Source organism: Oncorhynchus keta, chromosome 34 (genome assembly GCF_023373465.1).
Source record: "Oncorhynchus keta strain PuntledgeMale-10-30-2019 chromosome 34, Oket_V2, whole genome shotgun sequence".
NCBI classification, from domain to species: domain Eukaryota; kingdom Metazoa; phylum Chordata; class Actinopteri; order Salmoniformes; family Salmonidae; genus Oncorhynchus; species Oncorhynchus keta.
In genome coordinates, this window is record NC_068454.1 from 57,568,342 (window position 1) to 57,589,456 (window position 21,115).

General features: G+C 45.8%; 1 protein-coding gene across 8 annotated transcripts in view; it reads right to left on the reverse strand.

Annotated features, from left to right (window-relative positions):
• Positions 1-21,115, reverse strand: part of LOC118367355 (MAP7 domain-containing protein 1-like) — a 68,164-nt gene that overhangs the window by 14,783 nt on the left and 32,266 nt on the right. For 3 of the 8 annotated variants that reach the window (XR_008090371.1, XM_035750732.2, XM_052494140.1), the window contains 7 exons: positions 11,334-11,405; positions 10,643-10,663; positions 6,619-6,782; positions 6,086-6,197; positions 3,685-3,789; positions 778-897; positions 216-355 (listed from right to left, as the gene is read on the reverse strand). Coding sequence is in view for 7 of the 8 variants with exons in the window: in XM_035750732.2 (XP_035606625.1) it covers positions 216-355; positions 778-897; positions 3,685-3,789; positions 6,086-6,197; positions 6,619-6,782; positions 10,643-10,663; positions 11,334-11,405 (734 nt within the window). In the remaining variant the exon portion in view is untranslated. The remainder of the gene's footprint in view (positions 1-215; positions 356-777; positions 898-3,684; positions 3,790-6,085; positions 6,198-6,618; positions 6,783-10,642; positions 10,664-11,333; positions 11,406-21,115) is intronic. The other 5 variants (XM_035750733.2, XM_035750736.2, XM_035750734.2 and 2 more) reach the window with 5 other exon arrangements.

Here is a 21,115-nt window from a genome sequence, read left to right on the forward strand (position 1 = left end):
CTATTGTGTTTAAACGGCAAGGGCTGGTAGTAGTCGGCACTCCAGATTTCGGACCATGCAGGCCTGCAGGCAACAGGGGTCAAGTCCGGTCTGTCTGTACCCTTCACTGTCTTATGACCCTCTTTCGATGTGTATCTCTCTATCTACTCTCCTCTCTATCCAGTCAATGAAATTGAGAAATCCCAAAGGAAAGAAAAAAGGGGTGGTTGACGTACCGGCGTGGAGTCGCGTCGGCGCTGGGTGATGTCGGGCGTGCTGGACGTCACCCTCCAGCGGTCGGAGCAGCGGTGGTGGGGCCGGTGGGCACACAGCGTCAGCGGGCTGGCCGAGGCCGAACGAGGGCATAGGGGCGACTCTGGAGGGGAAGGGAAGGGAAGGAGAGGCACATAGAGAGAAGGCGAGAGAAGGAAGGAAGATAAATAAATACGACACCCATCTCTAAAAACGCAAGTAGAGCACAGGCAACAAAGGTATTCATTGTCACGCATCACTTCACATAACCGAAATGAGTGTTTCTCAAACCTCTTGTCGGTGCCCCTCAAACGTTTCACAATTGTGTCGTGTCCAGAATTATCGTAGTTCATAAGCTCATTCAAGGGTTTGATGATTATATGACAAGTGGAATCAGATGTGCTAGCTCTGACTGGAACAAATGATCAAATACATGGAAGTGCGGGGGGCCAAGAGGAGAGGTTGGACGAATGCTGTTCTAAATGACAAACAACCCCGCCAATAGCACGTCTCATCTATCACAGTGAGAGTGTGATAACTACTTACGGCCTTTACCGTTGCTGAGCACGCTGGCGACGCTGCGGCTACGGGCCAGAAAGGACAGGGTGGGCGTCATCAGTCGGTCCACAATGCTGCTCTCCCACGGGCTCAGCTGGAGGCTACGGGCTGCGGGAGGGGACAAAACACGACCAATTTTTTCACATATATTCAAAGACCTACGTTGGCCTTAAGGGGCAAACCAGCTTCATTTTCAAAGCCGGTTTGCCTCTTAGAGCCACCGTGAATATCTCCACTTCTGTCTCGCCACGTCAGACGACCTCAGTGTTCAAACAGTATTAAAATGTACCTTATTACCCACTAGCTGTTTGATAACTATTGAAACCCAATTTTAGTAAATGACTCAAATGTAATGATCCAATATGGCATTCTCATCACAGTGTCACAGAAAGGCCTTTTGCTTCTTCTTTTTTTTTAAACACGAAATATCGACAATGAGCTAAGCTTTGCTCTCGGTTAGCTTTCCCAGGTTGTATATTATAATGACAGCTCAAATAAGACAATACCTCACCCGCATAAGCCCTTGTGTCTCTAGTAAACACGCACAACAGATAAAGCGTCAAACCAAACCCAGGCCTATGCCCCATTCTTATGCTCTATGGGGAAATGGTGGGTTCCATGTTAGACTGGAAAACTTCCAGACGCATAATAACATGAGAGGGAGGAAGAACACAACCTGCATGCCAGAGCAGTATAAAGTAAGCACTGCCAGAGCTAGCAGCAACCCCTCTGGCTATCGTTCAGAACATGGACACTGAGGAGAGGGAAGAGAGAGAGGAGAGGGAAGAGAGAGAGGAGAGGGAAGAGAAAGAGAGGAGAGGGAAGAGAGAGAGGAGAGGGAAGAGAGAGGAGAGGGAAGAGAGAGAGGAAGAGAAAGAGAGGAGGAGAGGGAAGAGAAAGAAGAGGAGAGGGGAAGAAGAGAGAAGAGGAGAGGAGAGGGAGAGAAAGGAGAGAGAGAGGAGAGGGAAGAGAAAGAGAGAGAGGAGAGGAAAGAGAGAGAGGAGAGGGAAGGGAAGAGAGAGAGAGAGAGGGAAGGGAGAGGGAAGAGAGGAGGAGAGGGAAGAGAGAGGAGAGGGAAGAAGAGAGAGAGAGAGAGGGAGAGAGGGAAGAGAGGAGAGGGAGAGGGAAGAGAAAGAGAGAGAGGGGAAGAGAGAGAGAAGAGAGAGGGAAGAGAGAGGAGAGGGAAGAGAAAGAGAGAGAGAGAGGGAAGAGAGAGAGGAGAGGGAAAAGAGAGAGGAGAGGGAAGAGAAAGAGAGAGAGGGAGGGAAGAGAGAGAGGAGAGGGAAGAGAGAGAGGGAAGAGAGGAGAGGGAAGAGAAAGAGGAGAGGAAGAGGAGAGGGAAGAGAGAGGAGAGGGAAGAGAACGAGAGGAGAGGGAAAGAGAGAGGAGAGGGAAGAGAAGAGAGGAGAGAGGAGAGGGAAGAGAAAGAGAGGGAAGAGAGAGAGAGGAGAGGGAAGAGAGGAGAAGAGAGAGGAGAGGGGAAGAGAGGGAGAGGAGAGGGAAGAGAGAGGAGAGGGGAAGAGAGAGGGAGAGGGAAGATAAAGAGAGGAGAGGGAAGAGAGAGGAGAGGGAAGATAAAGAGAGGAGATGGAAGAGAGAGGAGAGGGAAGAGAAAGAGAAGAGAGGGAAGAGAAAGAGAGGAGAGGGAAGAGAGAGAGGGGAGAGGGAAGAGAGAGAGGAGAGGGAAGAGAGAGAGGAGAGGGAAGAGAGAGAGGAGAGAGAAGAGAGAGAGAGGAGAGTGAAGAGAGAGAGGAGAGAAGTCCACTGCAGAGGTTTGCTCTGGGTCTTTTACGGTACACCAAATCACATCCCACTTCCCTATTAAACCTGCCCCGAAGGACAATACGGTTATCCAGCAGAGAGGGAAAGAGAGAGAGAGAGAGAGAAAGTGTGCGAGAGAGAGACTGAAGTAAAAAAACAAAGAGAGGGGAGTGAGCTTTTGATAGACAATGAGTGAGACAAAAGAACAGGGGGTAGAGGAGAAAGAAGAGGGGTAGAGACCAAGAGGAAGAGACAAGAGAGAGGACGACGAGAGAGGGGAAGAAGAGAGAGGTGATCGTGAAAGACAGGGGAGGTGGAGAGGAGGCAGAGAAGGAGAGGAAAAGAGGGAGAGGGTTACGCTTTCAGCAGAGTCGCCTTAATCTATTTTCAAGCATCACAGGTGTTCCTGTGGAGTTTTCAGAATGCATTTTCTCTCAAAACGCTGACTCATCCTTTAGTTGCCGACTTAAAAAAATTCTAAACACTAAAGTTCCTATGTGTTCACACCGGCACACTGCAACCTACTTAGACATGTACTTATGAAAGAACTCTGTACCTGCAGTGGTGTTCTAGGTGCACTGAAACACCTCTGACTTGTGTGAGTAACTCTGAATATGAGTTACTAGACTCCGCATAGGACGGTGTATTTACTTCGGGTTAGCATAGGCCTGAAAACCCATTCATCCTCATCATCATCGCCATCACCATTCAAGACATTGACCAAGACTTTCCAGTGAGTGAAAAAACATCTGCTGACACACAAACCAAAGAGCACGAAATGACCATCACCAGCAAATGAATAACCCAATAACACCCCAAAAAATGTGGGACATAAAATATGAAGACAGCGTAAATGAACCCATATATTCACACCAAAGTATGAAGTATATAAATGCAGGGACTGAATGCAGAGGGAGGGAGAAAAACCATAACCCATTAACCACAGAAGGGAAAAAAAACGAGGGTGGATTTGAATTTGGAAGGTGAAAATGATTCGGTAGGCAACCATCGAACACAGACAGGCGATTGGATTGGAGACAGAGGGGAGGGGGAAAAAACGCTGGAGAAAAAAAACGTGAGGGAACGGATATGACAAGTGGGCGTTCCCGGAAAAGGGGGCCTGACGTGTCTTACTTCTGTTGGGGGAGGTCCAGAGGGTGGCGGAGGACTTGGAGAGTCTCTTGTTTATAACCGAGTCCACGTGTTTGGGCAGGTTGACCGCCGACACCGAGCATCTACCTGTGAAGCCAAGAGAGTAGTCCACAGAGATGGTGGGTCACACTGTTTCACACAGGGGAGGGAGACCTCCAGGACGTGTCACGGTGAAATCAATCCCCCACACACTCGTACATACATACAGCAAACATCCAAATACCAAAACGGTGTATTTCCAGAGGGCAACTATTTCTGATTCAATAAAGAAACAAAAGAATAAAATCTCTTGCGTTGAACGTTTCCCATCTGACAGTGTTATTTTACATTCCTTTCCACATGGAGATGACGGGAAACAGAATAGAAATTCAAACTGTCAAAGTTAACTTCGAGGGGCCTCCCCCCAAAAAATGTAATACAATCTGAAAACAGACAATTGATGGTAGAGGGAAATAGTGCAGCTTTTTCTACCCACTAAAAAAAATATATATATATTTAAAGAGATATTGTGTTGAGTCTACTGGGTCATGCGTCATTCCGTTCGGTGTTCATATTCAAAATGGATACACTTGGACTGTTTGTGAAACAGTGACACCAAAACACTGACAACGGCTGACTATCAATGGCCTGTGAACACATATGTCGAACCTGCAATGACATGGTTAGAATGTAAAAGAGTACACGTCCCATCATTGTCCCAAACCAGAGCTCTGCTGTACACAAAGTAGTAACAGTGTTTTTGTTACCACAACATGATGTACAACACAAACGAATACCAATGTCAGTCAACACAACTGACACACATGTAACACAACTGACACACATGTAACACAACTGACACACATGTAACACAACTGACACACATGTAACACAACTGACACTTTAGTGGAGGGAATGTAACACAACTAAGACATGTAACACAACCGACACTTTAGTGGAGGGGTTAAACACCATCCCCCCCCCCCCAGACCCTCTAACAGAGACTAATCGAGTGAACATTGTGCCCTTCATTAAATACCACTAGACATACGACAGTACAGTCTAATGTTAATGGGGGAATTGGTTGTCTCTGTCTCTGACCTAAATGTCCCTCGTCAGATATGGGTTGTTAGAGATGGGCAGGGAGAGGTATTTTTTCTGCAGGCCAATATAGCATTCTGCTGCCTCTTCCTAAATAACTCTATTGGATCCTCAGTAGTCCACTGTATCCCGTTAGTTAACGCTTGTTACGGTTCGGTCTTTTCCTCTTTTTTTCTACCTTCTTCGGTCTTTGACACCACTGGGTCTGAAAGAGGAGGCTGGGGGGTCCCAGATTTGTTTGGCTTTCTTGCCAACGTCTATGTTCAAGAGTTGGCATGGGGTGGAGAACAGCAGGAAGAGAGAGAGCGAAAGAGAGAGACATCCCTGCTTCATACACCTCTTACCAGGCACATTGCTGTTACCGACTCCATTTGACTTGAAGGGGGATTTGGCGACGTGAATCAATGCTAGCGAAACATGAATTCCCACTATTCTGAGGTGTGTTGATGGTTGATAACGCCCCGCTTACTGCAGCCTCTAGAGTACCAGCAAACGGAATCACGTTGACCAATACTTTATCTGTATCTAGGGGTTAACGACCCTGAATGAAACATCCAGTCATGTAGTAGCCTGTCATGCAGTAGCCCCCCCCACACACACATACACCTCAACCATGCCTGGACATCATTACCGTCATTACCCAGCTATTTCCTTGCGGAATGAAGCCAATGTTCCCTCCGTCTACAGGGAAATTAGACTGCTGTAGTGTAGCACATCCCAGCAAGAGCTGATAGGGACATCAACCCACCTGTCGTGTGTGTGTGTGTGTGTGTGTGTGTGTGTGTGTGTGTGTGTGTGTGTGTGTGTGTGTGTGTGTGTGTGTGTGTGTGTGTGTGTGTGTGTGTGTGTGTGTGTGTGTGTGTGTGTGTGTGTGTGTGTGATATCTCAGAGTGATTTAACTGGAATTTAAGTTTGACTGTCACTAACTGACTATATAGTGTAAAGTGAGTGACCTTATTTATGGTTTACTTGAAATGCAAAACAACCGTAAGACTGTGAAAATATGGCTCGGTAGAATGTGAATGTCTGCACAGTAGTACCTTTTTCACACTACTGAAGCGAGCCAAAACGAGCTGTACTGCACTGGCCTGCTAACGCATCCACCATAGTTGCTGAAACTGTGCTGGGAAGGACCATGTGAAAATAAATGATCCGAGCCAAAAAAACAGTCGTTTGGCTCGGCAAGATAGTGCCCAGTGTGTGTAGGCGAGGCAGTTGTCTTTTGAAGGAAGGAGAGGCTTCGGGCAGTGTCTGCGTCGGTGGGCTCTGGTTCTGGGTTCCTGTTTCAGCGGTAGGTACTCACTTTCTCTTCGGCTGGAGTTCTGGCCGAGGCCTCCGGCCCAGGACAATCTCTGCTGGCGGATCTCAGCCCAGGTCTTCTTCGTGGACCGCTGGAGGGCAGCCTTATACCGCTCCTTCATACCAAACATGGAGAAATACTAGGTTAGCACTAGTTAATAATTCTCTGACTCATTCTCTTCTTGTTACCCACCGTATTCTCCTGTTTTGTTGAGGCGGGTGGAATTCCACCACTCCTTTAGTATTTTTCCGACCTTCATTGAGACAGTGTGGAAATAGATAAGGGGAGATGGGGATAGTAGAAGGGAAAGCAGGAAAGGCGGACGGGGGGATTGAGCCCACGATCATCGGGGCTCTAATATTGGCTTGCTGTGAGGAGTGTGACCACCCGTTCTGGGCTGAAGTTTCCCCTAGGTAACAGATCTAGGATCAGCTGCCCCTCCCCCAATACTAACCTTTGCCGTTAGTGAGGAAAATGCTAAACTGACTTAAGATTAGCGTCTAAAAAGTACTTTGCCCTTGTCCCTCACAACCGACCTTGTTCTTCTCTAGTTTCTGTTTCTGCCTCTCCTCCAGGGCGGCGCGACGTTTCTCTGACTTGATCCGCTGCTCCTCCAGCTTCCTGCGCCGCTCGTCCAGCTGGCTCTCCCTCAGCTGCCGGGCCTTTTCCTCTTTCTCCAGCCATTGGGACTTCTTCGCCGCTACGGGAGAACCAAATCAGGAGGGTTAGAGAGGCAAGATAACAAAATTGGGACAAAATCTCACTCTTTGAGGCCCTGTTCAAATATTTCAAAAGTGCATCCTTCATTTCTCCCTTCCTTGAGGCAATCACTGATTGGAAATGACTGGACAAGTGAAAGCCACGAGGGGGAGCATTCTCTCTCTTCCTGTCCCACTTATTTGAGAATCTTATATCCTCTCTTTGAATAAAATACCCTTGCAGCTGATAGGCAGAGCCCTGTTGCAATGTTAGATGTTGACCAACATTTTAATGTTGTTTTCCTATGGACAGAAAACAAAATGGAGTCCCTTGTGTTTTAATCTGTTTCAATAAAAAACAGTACTTCTTCCAAAACCAGATCTATGATAAATAGCATTTGAAGTACTTTCAAATAAAACACAAATGCCTCTTCACTCTGATGTTGACGGTGCTTTAAAAATCCCAAATCCCACAAAATGTGGGTGTGTGAAGCAGTGTTTCTTTTCAACGGGGAAATTCCACTATCCCTCAGATGTAAATTGAATTACTTCCCTTTGCACAGAGCGACACAGAGGCGGTGTTATGCAAGGTTCGGCTGATACCCTTGGACTGACACTTTACCACGTTAATCGCATCAAGCGCCGGTTTCAATAAACTGCACAATAAACTTTGATATGGTAAGCGTCCCCGCCCCCTGAGCCATTCAAAGAGGGCTTATAAGGTGGTATTACGCCACCATCTCTATGACTGCCTCTGCGTCTCAAATAGCATCTTATTCCTTGCATAGTGCACTACTTTATGACCAGAGCCCTATAGGGAAATAGGGCACTAAATAGGCAATAGAGTGCCATTTGGGACACACAGTGCTTCTCTCTCTTTGCACATAAGCGACTATATCTTTTGGCTTTATTGAATAAACCCCAATGAAGGATATATCAGCTTCTTTTGGGGGGGGGGTACTTGATGCAACAAAAACGAGTAGTTATCCGATTACATTAGGGGAATACTGGGGCAACATTGAAGGCAAACGCTTAGATTTATCAAAAAGCACCATCACACCATGCCACAGCAGGCCAGAGGGCCCCAGCGCTAACAAAATGAGTTCCCACGTCTTATCTGCTACAGTGAGTGTGCATTTTGGTTCAACGTAATTCAAATGTAATAACAGTAGTTTAACTCCAGTAAGGCAAGGGCATATTATTAACTTCTGGGGCTAGCAGCAGAGGGCTAGCAGCAGAGGTAATTGCGTGTAGACTGTCTCGGTGTTTCAGCCTTGTGGAAATCTGAAGTATGGGGAGTGAGAAGGAGGGAGTGTGGGAGAAGGGAGGAGGAAGGAGAAGGGAGGCTTCCAGAGTCCACAGAGGCTACATGTCAGGGCTGGCTATGGATGGAGATTTACACAGCTCTCGCCTCCACTGACTCAAAAGGCACAGCGACTTGTCACAGTGAGAGCATGACAGACTGCACACACCGCCCTCACACGTCAAATATGTGACAGTGTGAGTGTGACACTGACAAGGCCCACGTGGGATCTCGGCACATTGCCAGGAAGCAGCACAGTGGCCGGGCTAGCCTAGAACACGCATAGCATCGAGGAGTAGGAGAAAGATAACGCCATAGGGATTTTTTTTTTGAATGCTGATGTCAAATAGTCAATTATTTTGTACACTAAATGGATACTTTCAGTTAATAACTGATCTTAGGTCATTTACTAACATCCCCACGTGATCTGATATCAGTTTTGACGTGGTTCGAATAGGATGGCGTAGTGGCAGTTGAGCCAATTAAAAAGTGTGTGTGTGTGTGTATTGAAGAGATCAACAGCACTGCATTCCCCCTGTGGATGTGACTTAAATACAATCTTCCCTTCATCTCCCCTAATGTTTCCCTACATTGAAACTCAACATCTATGTCTGCTAGGCAGCGGCTAGAACCGGGAAATAATCCGTAATTGAGTCCTGTTCCCTCCCTGTCCACATGAAGTATGCATTACACTCTACAGAGAGCCAAGAACGGACAACTCATATGGTCACAGGGCCAAACACGTCTTCTTGCGGCTTCGTGAACATTTCATGCACTACTCAACAGAGGCCTATCAAAACACTAAAACATACAGGGAGAAAATCCAATCTCGTTTGAGGGGGGGGCACACACAAAAAAAAATGGCACTTTATAGCCTACATTTGAAGAAGACACAATACACTCCAGATGTTGATACTTTAAAAGACTGGCCTTGTTAGCCGGGATTGCCTCCTCGCTGGGATTGCAAACACAAGTTTATAGATTGAATCTCGGTGAATGAAGGAATTAGATCAGGGAGAAACCCTCTGTCTGGACTCCTGCCCCAGTGGACTGACAATTAGACTGATCCATAATGGTATAACCCATTTTAGCCCAGATCTACTACACTTTACTACGATGACGAAGGCTGGATTTACCAGAAGGCATATAGGTTAATTCTATGAGGTTCTTTACTTAAGCAGCTCCCAGCTTTGTACTCCCAATTGTGCCAACGGGACAACGAACATGACCTTTATAGTAAAAACGTGTCTCTCATGACAGACTGTTGACATAAATGTTTACTCATGAAGTAGCTGGCCAGGAAATGTGCGATTTGGATCTGGGTTCCCGAGATTAAGTATAAACACATTTGCCGTTTAGCAAGGGTGATGTGACTTTTGATTCCTATCCTCTCTTTATAATTCCTGTATAAAATGGCAAAATAACTGCATATAGTGGTCAGAAATGATATGATTATACAGGTAACTGACAAAATATAGGAAACACCGACATAAAGTGTCTTAATACGAGACGCCAGAACAGCATCAATGCACCTTGGCATAGATTCTACTAGTGTCTGCAACTATTTTGGAGGGATGCGACACCATTCTTCCACAATAAATTCCATAATTTGTTGATGGTGGTGGAAAACGCTGTCTCAGGCGCCGTTACAGAACCTCCCATAAGTGTCCAAGTGGATTGAGATGTGATGACTGACACAGCCATGGCAAATGTTTTACATCGTTTTCATGCTCAAACCATTCAGTGACCACTCGTGCCTGTGGAGGGGGACCTACCAGGGCATAGCCATGGTAGCCAAAATAATGCCCCAAAAAACGGCCTGCCCAATAAGTTTGTACATGATGGGATGATATAATGCTTAATTAACTCAGGGACAACACCTGTGTGGAAACACCTAGTTTGTATCATTTACTCAACATGGAAGGAAAACACGTGATGGAAGTAGACACTAGGCTAACGTCCTACGAACATAAATGTGCATCAACACAATGTGGGGCTGGTACAATTACCATATAACCGCGTAACCGACGGTTACGGATGAAGACCGTCATGAAAATAAAATAACCCCCATAACTATCTAATATATATATATATACAAATTTGTGGAACGAACAGCTGACTGAAGACCGGACGGCCGAGCATTCATGAGGTTGAGTCTGTTTATGCGGTAACATGGACAATTTACAGCGTTGCGCTTTGTTGAAACAAGCAAGGTGTTGTAGCAAACGAGTCTTCGGTTGCCTAGGCAACGCCCCCCTCCCTGCAGCAGCAGCTCACAAAGAAATAGAATGAATAGAATGGGCATGGATCCTCTAACCTTGGCAACTTGACTGATAAAACTCATTGGTACACTCACAATGGCTGCCTGGTACCGTGAAGAAATCATTTCCATGGTAATGTAGAAAGTTCATTAAAAAAAACAAAATTGTAGAGAGGGTGATTGAACAACAAACATACACAATTGTTCAAATCAATCAAGGTAACAGGTCAAAACAACGAGAATCACCACCACCACCACCACCACCACCTACCACCATGGACACACAGGGTGTGGTTTACCTTGTATCTGGCCGAGCTTGTCTGGAGGGGAGATGGGCGAAAGAGAAGACAAGAGCAACTGTCAATCATGCAAAGCAGTGCACATCACCAGGGTGTCACTAGAGCCAAGGACAGTGTGGCTTGTGAAACAAACAAACAACAACACTCAAGCGGGTGACAGGCAGCCATCTTGACTGACAAAAGAAACAGAGCCAGAGGATTGTTAAGGCAACTTGAAGCAGGGCATTGACTTATGCTACTATCAATTGAAAACAAGTCTGTATCAATTGACGTTAGGTTAAACATATATGTTCAGAGCTGGGGATCGTTAAAGCGTTTGTGAGTTCAAACAAAAAGGGGTTAGCTAGGCTATTGTTTTAATAAAATGCAGATGAACATGTATTTGGTGCTCGCACGTTGAAAACTGTAATGTTTCTTGAAAGCCCAATACTAAATCATTGGCTTGGTTTTCGTTCTCATTGAAGTGCTCAGCTTGAGCTTGAGCCACAGCCTAGGTTGGTTTGACGTTCCTTCAACGTTTCCCCAAATGTTTATGCGATACATGTGCACACCATGTGTTGGCCTGAAAACAAAGCCAACGCAGACACAAACCTACAACTAAATCTGCCACCACCCCTTACCCCCCAACACTAGGGGGCATCCTCTCCCTGTGTACAGAGTTTCCTCCTCTCAACCCCCCATCTCAGCTTACCCAGATATTTGGCCTTCTCCTCTCTCCGCTCCTTGGCCAGCTTCTGTCTGTCCTCTGACTTCACTGCGGCGTCTAGGGTGAGAATGAGACAACGAGAGAAAGAGCGAGGAAGTGAATGTGAGAGGTCATTGTACACAGAGAAAAGAGCCCCAATCCAGCCCCACATCTGCAGAGCGATAAAACACTGGAAGCTGGCAGTCAAATCTGGCAACTTTCCCAGAGCCAGAGCCAGATAGAGACTCCACCCTAGTGTCTAATAGAAGTGAATGAGCAATGTGGGAAAACACTCTGATTAGGACTGGTGGTTAGTCACACCATGGCACACCTTGTCTACAGTGTCCTGGTGAGGATTCATGATCGAACATGTAATTGCATTCAGTTAAGTAACACACCAAAACCTAGACAGGATATGGCTATAAACAGGGTTTATTTTTCACTTGTGCCAAGTCAGCCATGTTCTTTCAGCATTCAATGTAGCCGTTAGTAGCTTTCCTATAGAAATGCGAACCACATAAACAACCACGTTGGGGAAGGGAGAGATGTTCTTTGTCCAACTTCCAGACAAAAAAACAAACATTGTACATCAGAACAACCGATTTCTATAGAGGTCCTCTTCGATCTTCAAGCAGAGCTGTCTTGCAAGTCACTGTGTATGTTCAAAAGTCTCTGATTGGTGCTGACTGGAAAAAGTGTCGATTCATCTTTCCAGTCAGCACCAATCAGAGACTTTTGAACATACACAGTCTGGCCAAGTTGAATTCTACTGTGTGTGTGTGAAGGCTTCCAGCATCATCTTCCATCCATTCCTTCCATACACAGACCATATGTTGTACATCCATGTCACGATTCATACTTCAGTGGATTCTAACACATTAAAACACAATCGTCACAGTGCTGAAACAATCCGCCAGACAGGACAGAACAGCAGCAGCCTCCCTATAATATCCTCTGACCCACTTTGAAACTACGTCTGATTATGTATTGTGTGTGTGTGTGTGTGCGTGTGCGTGTGCGTGTGCGTGTGTGTGTGTGTGTGTGTGTGTGTGTGTGTGTGTGTGTGTGTGTGTGTGTGTGTGTGTGTGTGTGTGTGTGTGTGTGTGTGTGTGTGTGTGTGTGTGTGTGTAGGCCCTGACCATCATGATGAGTCACCTACAGGAGCCTCCGAGACAGAAACAGAATCAAGCTGACCCAGAAACACTGCAGCGGGTTTGGGTTCCAGACTGTTAGCAGCGTACTCCTCAAAATCTCAACAATATGGTTCTCTGTCATCTGTTTTACTTGCCTTTTTGAAAGGAATAGAGGAGCAGTTTGATCCATAGATGTCATAGCAGACTGTAAAGACAAAGTAGCTAGCTAGCGCACACAGGATTTGGTTCTGGGTTCCGAGTTCAATGTATAGGGAACATTTGTCCGGGCATATCCAATGGGTATCCTTTAAAATGGACCACTTCTCTCATTGGACAAAGATGGGCATAGTTTTCTGGCTATACAGTGCCTTCAGTAAGCACTCATATTATTTCATATTTTGTTGTGTTACCGCCTGAATTCACCCATCTACACACAATAGCCCATAATGATAATGGTGAAAACATGTTTTTAGAAATTTGTGCACATTTTTTGAAAATGAAATACAGAAATATCTAATTTATGTAAGTATTCACACGCCTGAGTCAATACAGGTTAGAATCACCTTTGGCGGCGATGACATCTGTGATTATTTCTTTGTAAGTCTCTAAGAGCTTTCTTTGCACACCTGGATTGTGCAATATTTGTCCAGAATTATTACAAAAATCTTCAAGCTCTATCAAATTGGCTGTTGATCATTGCTAGAAAACCATTTAAGTCTCACCATAGATTTTCAAGCAGATTAAAGTCAAAACTGTAACTTGGTCACTTAGGAACATTCATTGTCTTCTTGGTACGCAAATCCAGTGTAGATTTGGCCTTGTGTTTTAGGCTATTGTTTTGTTTACAGGCTTCCTTCTTTTCACTCTGTCAATTAGGTTAGTTAGTATTGTGGAGTAACTACGGTGTTTTTGATCCATCCTCAGTTTGCTCCAGTTTCAACTGTTCTGCCTTACTATTATTCAACCATGCTGGGTCATTTATGAACATTTGAACATCTTGGCCACGTTCTGTTATAATCTCCACCCGGCACAGCCAAAAGAGGACTGGCCACCCCACATATGCTCTCTCTAATTCTCTCTTTCTTTCTCTCTCTCTCGGAGGACCTGAGCCCTAGGACAGTGCCCCAGGACTACCTGACATGATGGCTCCTTGCTGTCCCCATTCCACCTGACTGCTGCTGCTCCAGTTTCAACTGTTCTGCCTTATTATTATTCGACCATGCTGGTCATTTATGAACATTTGAACATCTTGGTCATGTTCTGTTATAATCTCTACCCGGCACAGCCAGAAGAGGACTGGCCACCCCACATAGCCCGGTTCCTCTCTAGGTTTCTTCCTAGGTTTTGGCCTTTCTAGGAGTTTTTCCTAGCCACCGTGCTTTTACACCTGCATTGTTTGCTGTTTGGGGTTTTAGGCTGGGTTTCTGTACAGCACTTTGAGATATCAGCTGATGTACGAAGGGCTATATAAATAAATTTGATTTGATTTGATTTGATTTTTGCTCCTATCACAGCTATTAAGCTCTGAAACTTTCACTCTTTGCCTCATGGTGAAATCCCTGAGAGGTTTCCTTCCTCTCCGGCAACTGAGTTAGGAAGGACACCTTTATCTTTGTAGTGACTGGGTGTATTGATGCACCATCCAAATTGTAATTAATAAATATGAATATTCAAAATGAATATTCAATGTCTGCTTTTTTTAGGTGCCCTTCTTTGCGGGGCATTGGAAAACATCCCTGGTCTTTGTGATTGAATCTGTGTTTGAAATTCCCTGCTTGAATGAGGGACCTTGCAGATAATTGTATGTGTGGGGTTCAGAGATTATGTTGTCACGCCCTGGCCTGAGATATCTCGGTTTTCTTTATATTTTGGTTAGGTCAGGGTGTGACTAGGGTGGATACGCTAGTTTTGTATTGTCTAGGGGTTTTGTATTGTCTAGGGGTTTTGTATTGTCTAGGGGTTTTGTATTGTCTAGGGTTTTTGTATGTCTAGGGTTTGGTAGGTCTAGGTATTTGTATGTTTATGGTGGCCTGATATAGTTCCCAATCAGAGGCAACTGTTTATTGTTGTCTCTGATTGAGGATCATATTTAGGTAGCCATTTCCCGTTGGTGTTTGTGGGAACTTGTTCTATGTTTAGTTGCCTGTCTGCACTATTCATATCGCTTCACGGTTTGTTTTGTTAGTTTGTTCAGTGTTTCATTCTTTAGATAAAGTAGAATGTACGCATACCACGCTGCGCCTTGGTCTCATTCGTATGACGAACATGACACATATATTTACTCCTGAACTTATTTAGGCTTGCCATAACAAAGGGGTTGAATACTTATTGACTCAAACATTTGTTAAAATTTCCAAAAACTACTTTGACATTATGCGGTATTGTGTGGAGGCCTGTGACAAAACATATAATCCATTTTAAATTGAAAGCTGTAACACAACAAAATGTGGAAAAAGGGGTGTGAAAACTTTTTGAAGGCACTGTATTTATGTCCATGGGAAATCCACAAGAAAGTGTTACAGTAAAAACCAATTCTCCATAGCAACAATTAACAAGTGTCATGGAGAGGGGTTTGGGGGAGGTGTGTGTGTGTGTGTGTGTGTGTGTGTGTGTGTGTGTGTGTGTGTGTGTGTGTGTGTGTGTGTGTGTGTGTGTGTGTGTGTGTGTGTGTGTGTGTGTGTGTGTGTGTGTGTGTGTGTGTGTGTGTGTGTGTGTGTGCGTGTGTGTGTGGTTGGCTGAACTGAAGCAGCAGGGCCCCCTGACAGTGAACAGTAAAATCCCTGGCCCTTTAATGATCTCTTGAAAACCTCCCGGGAGGCAACGGACCGCCGGTGGCCAAGTGCCATGAGCTGTCAGACCCAAGGCTGAGATGTGCCAAAGTATAATTAAAGCGGACATTATGGCGGTAGTGCTCCCAAATGCATGCCTTGCCATTTAATTGAGCTAATTAAGAGCTGCAGACTGTTTCTCGTCCTTTTCCTCCTACCCTCGGGGTAAGATATAACACAGAAGTTAGCTTGCATGACTGAGCAGAAAGGCAACCTGATGGAGAGGAAGTGACAAAAGCCCTTTTAAAATGTGCTGTCTCAGAAGTGTGTTGACTTATTGGTGCTCAAATGCTTCCAACAGACCTCCCAGAGACATAACACGCCAAGATGGCGTAGCAGTCAGACGTCTTGTCGTGTCGCGTCCCTTGTATATATCGTTTTTTTTACATATTTTTCTTCGCATATCTTTTAAAACATTTTGCTAAACCTCAACTTCTAAATACTCTCCTGCAACCCGCCTCACCCAATGTAGCTATTTTTTCTAAAGTATTTATATCTACTTTGGATCTGGAACCCCTCAACTGAAGCTAGCCAGCTAGCTACCAGCTATCAGTCAGCAAACCATTGCTAGCGGTCTTCAGCTAACCGGTCATCAGCTAACCTTTAGCTCGGAAAGCTCTCGCCAGTTCGAACAACGCGACTCTAACCAGAGCATAACGGACCTATTATTTTTTATTCCCGGATTCCCACCGAATTCCCACCGCAAACGGAACATTTTCAGCTGGATTCTTCACAACTGGCTATCTAGCTAACCGCAACCCCGGATGATTACTCCTGGCTAGCGTTTCCACCCACTTAGCTTGAAGCTAGCCTCAACAGAGCTCCTGTGCTACCACCGAAGCATACTCCTGGGCTACAATATCCGGACCCACGACCGGTCTATCGATGTCACCGCATGAAGAGGAATAAACAGACTCACCCCATCGCGACGTCCCCCAAAGGCTAACTTTCTAGCCCTTGCTATCTCCTTGCTTGCTAATTCGGTCCGCTAACTGCTACCTTGTTTAGCCCCGGTCCGCTAACTGCTACCTTGTTTAGCCCCGGCCTACTAACTGTTAGCTTGTTAGCACAGGCCTGCTAACCGTCTGAATCTCCGTGTCCCAAACACTCACTGGACCCATATTTACTTTCTATCTCTTTTCGATTTTTAATTTGTTTATACCTTCCGGTAACCTGCCTCATCCAATGTGATACGGAATCGCTATTATTTTTAATTTTTAGAACACACTCAAGAACCTCCAGAAGCTAACCAGCTAAAAGCTATTTAGTCATTGTTAGCCACTGCTAGCGGCTTTTACCTTTTGCACAGCCAGACAGTTTTTTAAAACCTGGATAACACTCGCCAGTCCAGCTTCCCTGCCCCATCCACCGCTGCCCCCTGGACACTGATCACTTGGCTACATAGCTGATGCATGCTGGACTGTCCATTATTCACGGTACTCCATTCTGCTTGTTTATGTTTTATCTGTCGGCCCCAGCCGCACTCAGGCTCTGTGTGTAGTTAATCCGACCCTCCCTGCCTAGTCAACACCATTTTACCTGCTGTTGTTGTGCTAGCTGATTAGCTGTTGTTGTCTCACCTACTGTTTTAGCTACTGTTTTAGCTAGCTCTCCCAATTCAACACCTGTGATTACTGTATGCCTCGCTGTATGTCTCTCTCAAATGTCAATATGCCTTGTATACTGTTGTTCAGGTTAGTTATCATTGTTTTAGTTTACAATGGAGCCCCTAGTTCCACTCTTCATACCCCTGATACCTCCTTCGTCCCACCTCCCACACATGCGGTGACCTCACCCATTACAACCAGCATGTCCAGAGATACAACCTCTCTCATCATCACCCAGTGCCTGGGCTTACCTCCGCTGTACCCGCACCCCACCATACCCCTGTCTGCGCATTATGCCCTGAATATATTCTACCATGCCCAGAAATCTGCTCCTTTTATTCTCTGTCCCCAATGCTTTAGGCGACCAGTTTTGATAGCCTTTAGACACACCCTCAAACTAAACCCAGGCCCTGCATGTCCCCAGGCACCCTCATTTGTTGACTTCTGTGATCGAAAAAGCCTTGGTTTCATGCATGTCAACATCAGAAGCCTCCTCCCTAAGTTTGTTTTACTCACTGCTTTAGCACACTCTGCTAACCCTGAGGTCCTTGCTGTGTCTGAATCCTGGCTCAGGAAGGCCACCAAAAATTCTGAGATTTCCATACCCAACTATAACATCTTCCGTCAAGATAGAACTGCCAAAGGGGGAGGAGTTGCAGTCTACTGCAGAGATAGCCTGCAAAGTAATGTCATACTTTCCAGGTCCATACCCAAACAGTTCGAACTACTAATTTTGAAAATTACTCTCTCCAGAAATAAGTCTCTCACTGTTGATGCCTGCTACCGACCCCCCTCGGCTCCCAGCTGTGCCCTGGACACCATTCGTGAATTGATCGCCCCCCATCTAGCTTCAGAGTTTGTTCTGTTAGGTGACCTAAACTGGGATATGCTTAACACCCCGGCAGTCCTACAATCTAAGCTAGATGCCCTCAATCTCACACAAATCATCAAGGAACCCTCCAGGTACAACCCTAAATCTGTAAACAAGGGCACCCTCATAGACGTCATCCTGACCAACTGGCCCTCAAAATACACCAACGCTGTTTTCAACCAGGATCTCAGCGATCACTGCCTCATTGCCTGTATCCGCTACGGAGCCGCAGTCAAACGACCACCCCTCATCACTGTCAAACGCTCCCTAAAACACTTCTGTGAGCAGTCCTTTCTAATCGACCTGGCCCGGGTATCCTGGAAGGACATTGACCTCATCCCGTCAGTTGAGGATGCCTGGTCATTCTTTAAAAGTAACTTCCTCACCATTTTAGATAAGCATGCTCCGTTCAAAAAATGCAGAACTAAGAACAGATATAGCCCTTGGTTCACTCCAGACCTGACTGCCCTCGACCAGCACAAAAACATTCTGTGGCGGACTGCAATAGCATCGAATAGTCCCCGCGATATGCAACTGTTCAGGGAAGTCAGGAACCAATACACGCAGTCAGTCAGGAAAGCTAAGGCCAGCTTCTTTAGGCAGAAGTTTGCATCCTGTAGCTCAAACTCCAAAAAGTTCTGGGACACTGTGAAGTCCATAGAGAACAAGAGCACCTCCTCCCAGCTGCCCACTGCACTGAGGCTAGGTAACACGGTCACCACCGTTAAATCCATGATTATCGAAAACTTCAACAAGCATTTCTCAACGGCTGGCCATGCCTTCCGCCTGGCTACTCCAACCTCGACCAACAGCTCAGCCACCCCCCTGCAGCTACTCTCCCAAGCCTCTCCAGGTTCTCCTTTACCCAAATCCAGATAGCAGATGTTCTGAAAGAGCTGCAAAACCTGGACCCGTACAAATCAGCTGGGCTTGACAATCTGGACCCTCTATTTCTGAAACTATCCGCCGCCATTGTCGCAACCCCTATTACCAACCTGTTCAACCTCTCTTTCATATCGTCTGAGATCCCCAAGGATTGGAAAGCTGCCACAGTCATCCCCCTCTTCAAAGGGGGAGACACCCTGGACCCAAACTGTTACAGACCTATATCCATCCTGCCCTGCCTATCTACGGTCTTCGAAAGCCAAGTCAACAAACAGGTCACTGACCATCTCGAATCCCACCGTACCTTCTCCGCTGTGCAATCTGGTTTCCGAGCCGGTCACGGGTGCACCTCAGCCACGCTCAAGTTACGATATCATAACCGCCATCGATAAAAGACAGTACTGTGCAGCCGTCTTCATCGACCTTGCCAAGGCTTTCAACTCTGTCAATCACCATATTCTTATCGGCAGACTCAGTAGCCTCGGTTTTTCGGATGACTGCCTTGCCTGGTTCACCAATTACTTTGCAGACAGAGTTCAGCGTGTCAAATCGGAGGGCATGCTGTCCGGTCCTCTGGCAGTCTCTATGGAGGTGCCACAGGGTTCAATCCTCAGGCCGACTCTTTTCTCTGTATATATCAATGAGGTTGCTCTTGCTGCAGGCGATTCCCTGATCCACCTCTACGCAGACGACACCATTCTATATACTTCCGGCCCGTCCTTGGACACTGTGCTATCTAACCTCCAAACGAGCTTCAATGCCATACAACACTCCTTCCGTGGCCTCCAACTGCTCTTAAACGCTAGTAAAACCAAATGCATGCTTTTCAACCGTTCGCTGCCTGCACCCGCACGCCTGACCAGCATCACCACCCTGGATGGTTCTGACCTTGAATATGTGGACATCTATAAGTACCTAGGTGTCTGGCTAGACTGTAAACTCTCCTTCCAGACTCATATCAAACATCTCCAATTGAAAATCAAATCAAGAGTCGGCTTTCTATTCCGCAATAAAGACTCCTTCACTCACGCCGCCAAACTTACCCTAGTAAAACTGACTATCCTACCGATCCTCGACTTCGGCGATGTCATCTACAAAATTGCTTCCAACACTCTACTCAGCAAACTGGATGCAGCTTATCACAGTGCCATCTGTTTTGTCACTAAAGCACCTTATACCACCCACCACTGCGACTTGTATGCTCTAGTCGGCTGGCCCTCGCTACATATTCGTCGCCAGACCCACTGGCTCCAGGTCATCTACAAGTCCATGCTAGGTAAAGCTCCGCCTTATCTCAGTTCACTGGTCACGATGGCAACACCCATCCGTAGCACGCGCTCCAGAAGGTGTATCTCACTGATCATCCCTAAAGCCAACACCTCATTTGGCCGCCTTTCGTTCCAGTTCTCTGCTGCCTGTGACTGGAACGAATTGCAAAAATCGCTGAAGTTGGAGACTTTTATCTCCCTCACCAACTTCAAACATCTGCTATCTGAGCAGCTAACCGATCGCTGCAGCTGTACATAGTCTATTGGTAAATAGCCCACCCATTCTTACCTACCTCATCCCCATACTGTTTTTATTTATTTACTTTTCTGCTCTTTTGCACACCAATATCTCTACCTGTACATGACCATCTGATCATTTATCACTCCAGTGTTAATCTGCAAAATTGTAATTATTCGCCTACCTCCTCATGCCTTTTGCACACAATGTATATAGACTCCCCTTTTTTTCCTACTGTGTTATTGACTTGTTAACTGTTTACTCCATGTGTAACTCTGTGTTGTCTGTTCATACTGCTATGCTTTATCTTGGCCAGGTCGCAGTTGCAAATGAGAACTTGTTCTCAACTAGCCTACCTGGTTAAATAAAGGTGAAATAAAAATAAATAAAAAACCTTGTCATAAGACACTACAAAGGCTTAGGTTGATAGGTTATAAAGCATTATACCTGTCGGCTTTAAGCAAATTGCTACCAATATCTTTTACTTTACAAAAGCTGATCTGAGATCTGTTATCTACTGAGGGATCCTGAAGTTCAATTAGAATGTCGCTAAAATGAGCTCCTTGATCTGACTGTATTGGATCTGGCACACCAAAACCAGTATTCTAATTTGGTGTTACTGTGATCATCTGGGGAAGTTAGTCAGTAGAACTAATTTGGATTAGCTCTGCCACCTCACGCTACAGTTAAATAGACCATGACCACAATCAATAGATGAATGGGCAAATAATAAAATGGGCAGAAAGGAAGTAAGATTATGTTCACAAATCCCCCCAAACATATTTCTTAGTGTTTGCATGTGCTACAGTGCTAGGGCCAGGACAAGTAGTGGCATTGTGGAAACAAATGTGGTGGTGGTGCAACAGCAGGTCAAGCCAGGCTAAATGCCCCCCCTGGCATCACTCAGTGAAATGTGATGCCCAGTCAGATTAATTCCTCCAACTTTTATTAGAGACTA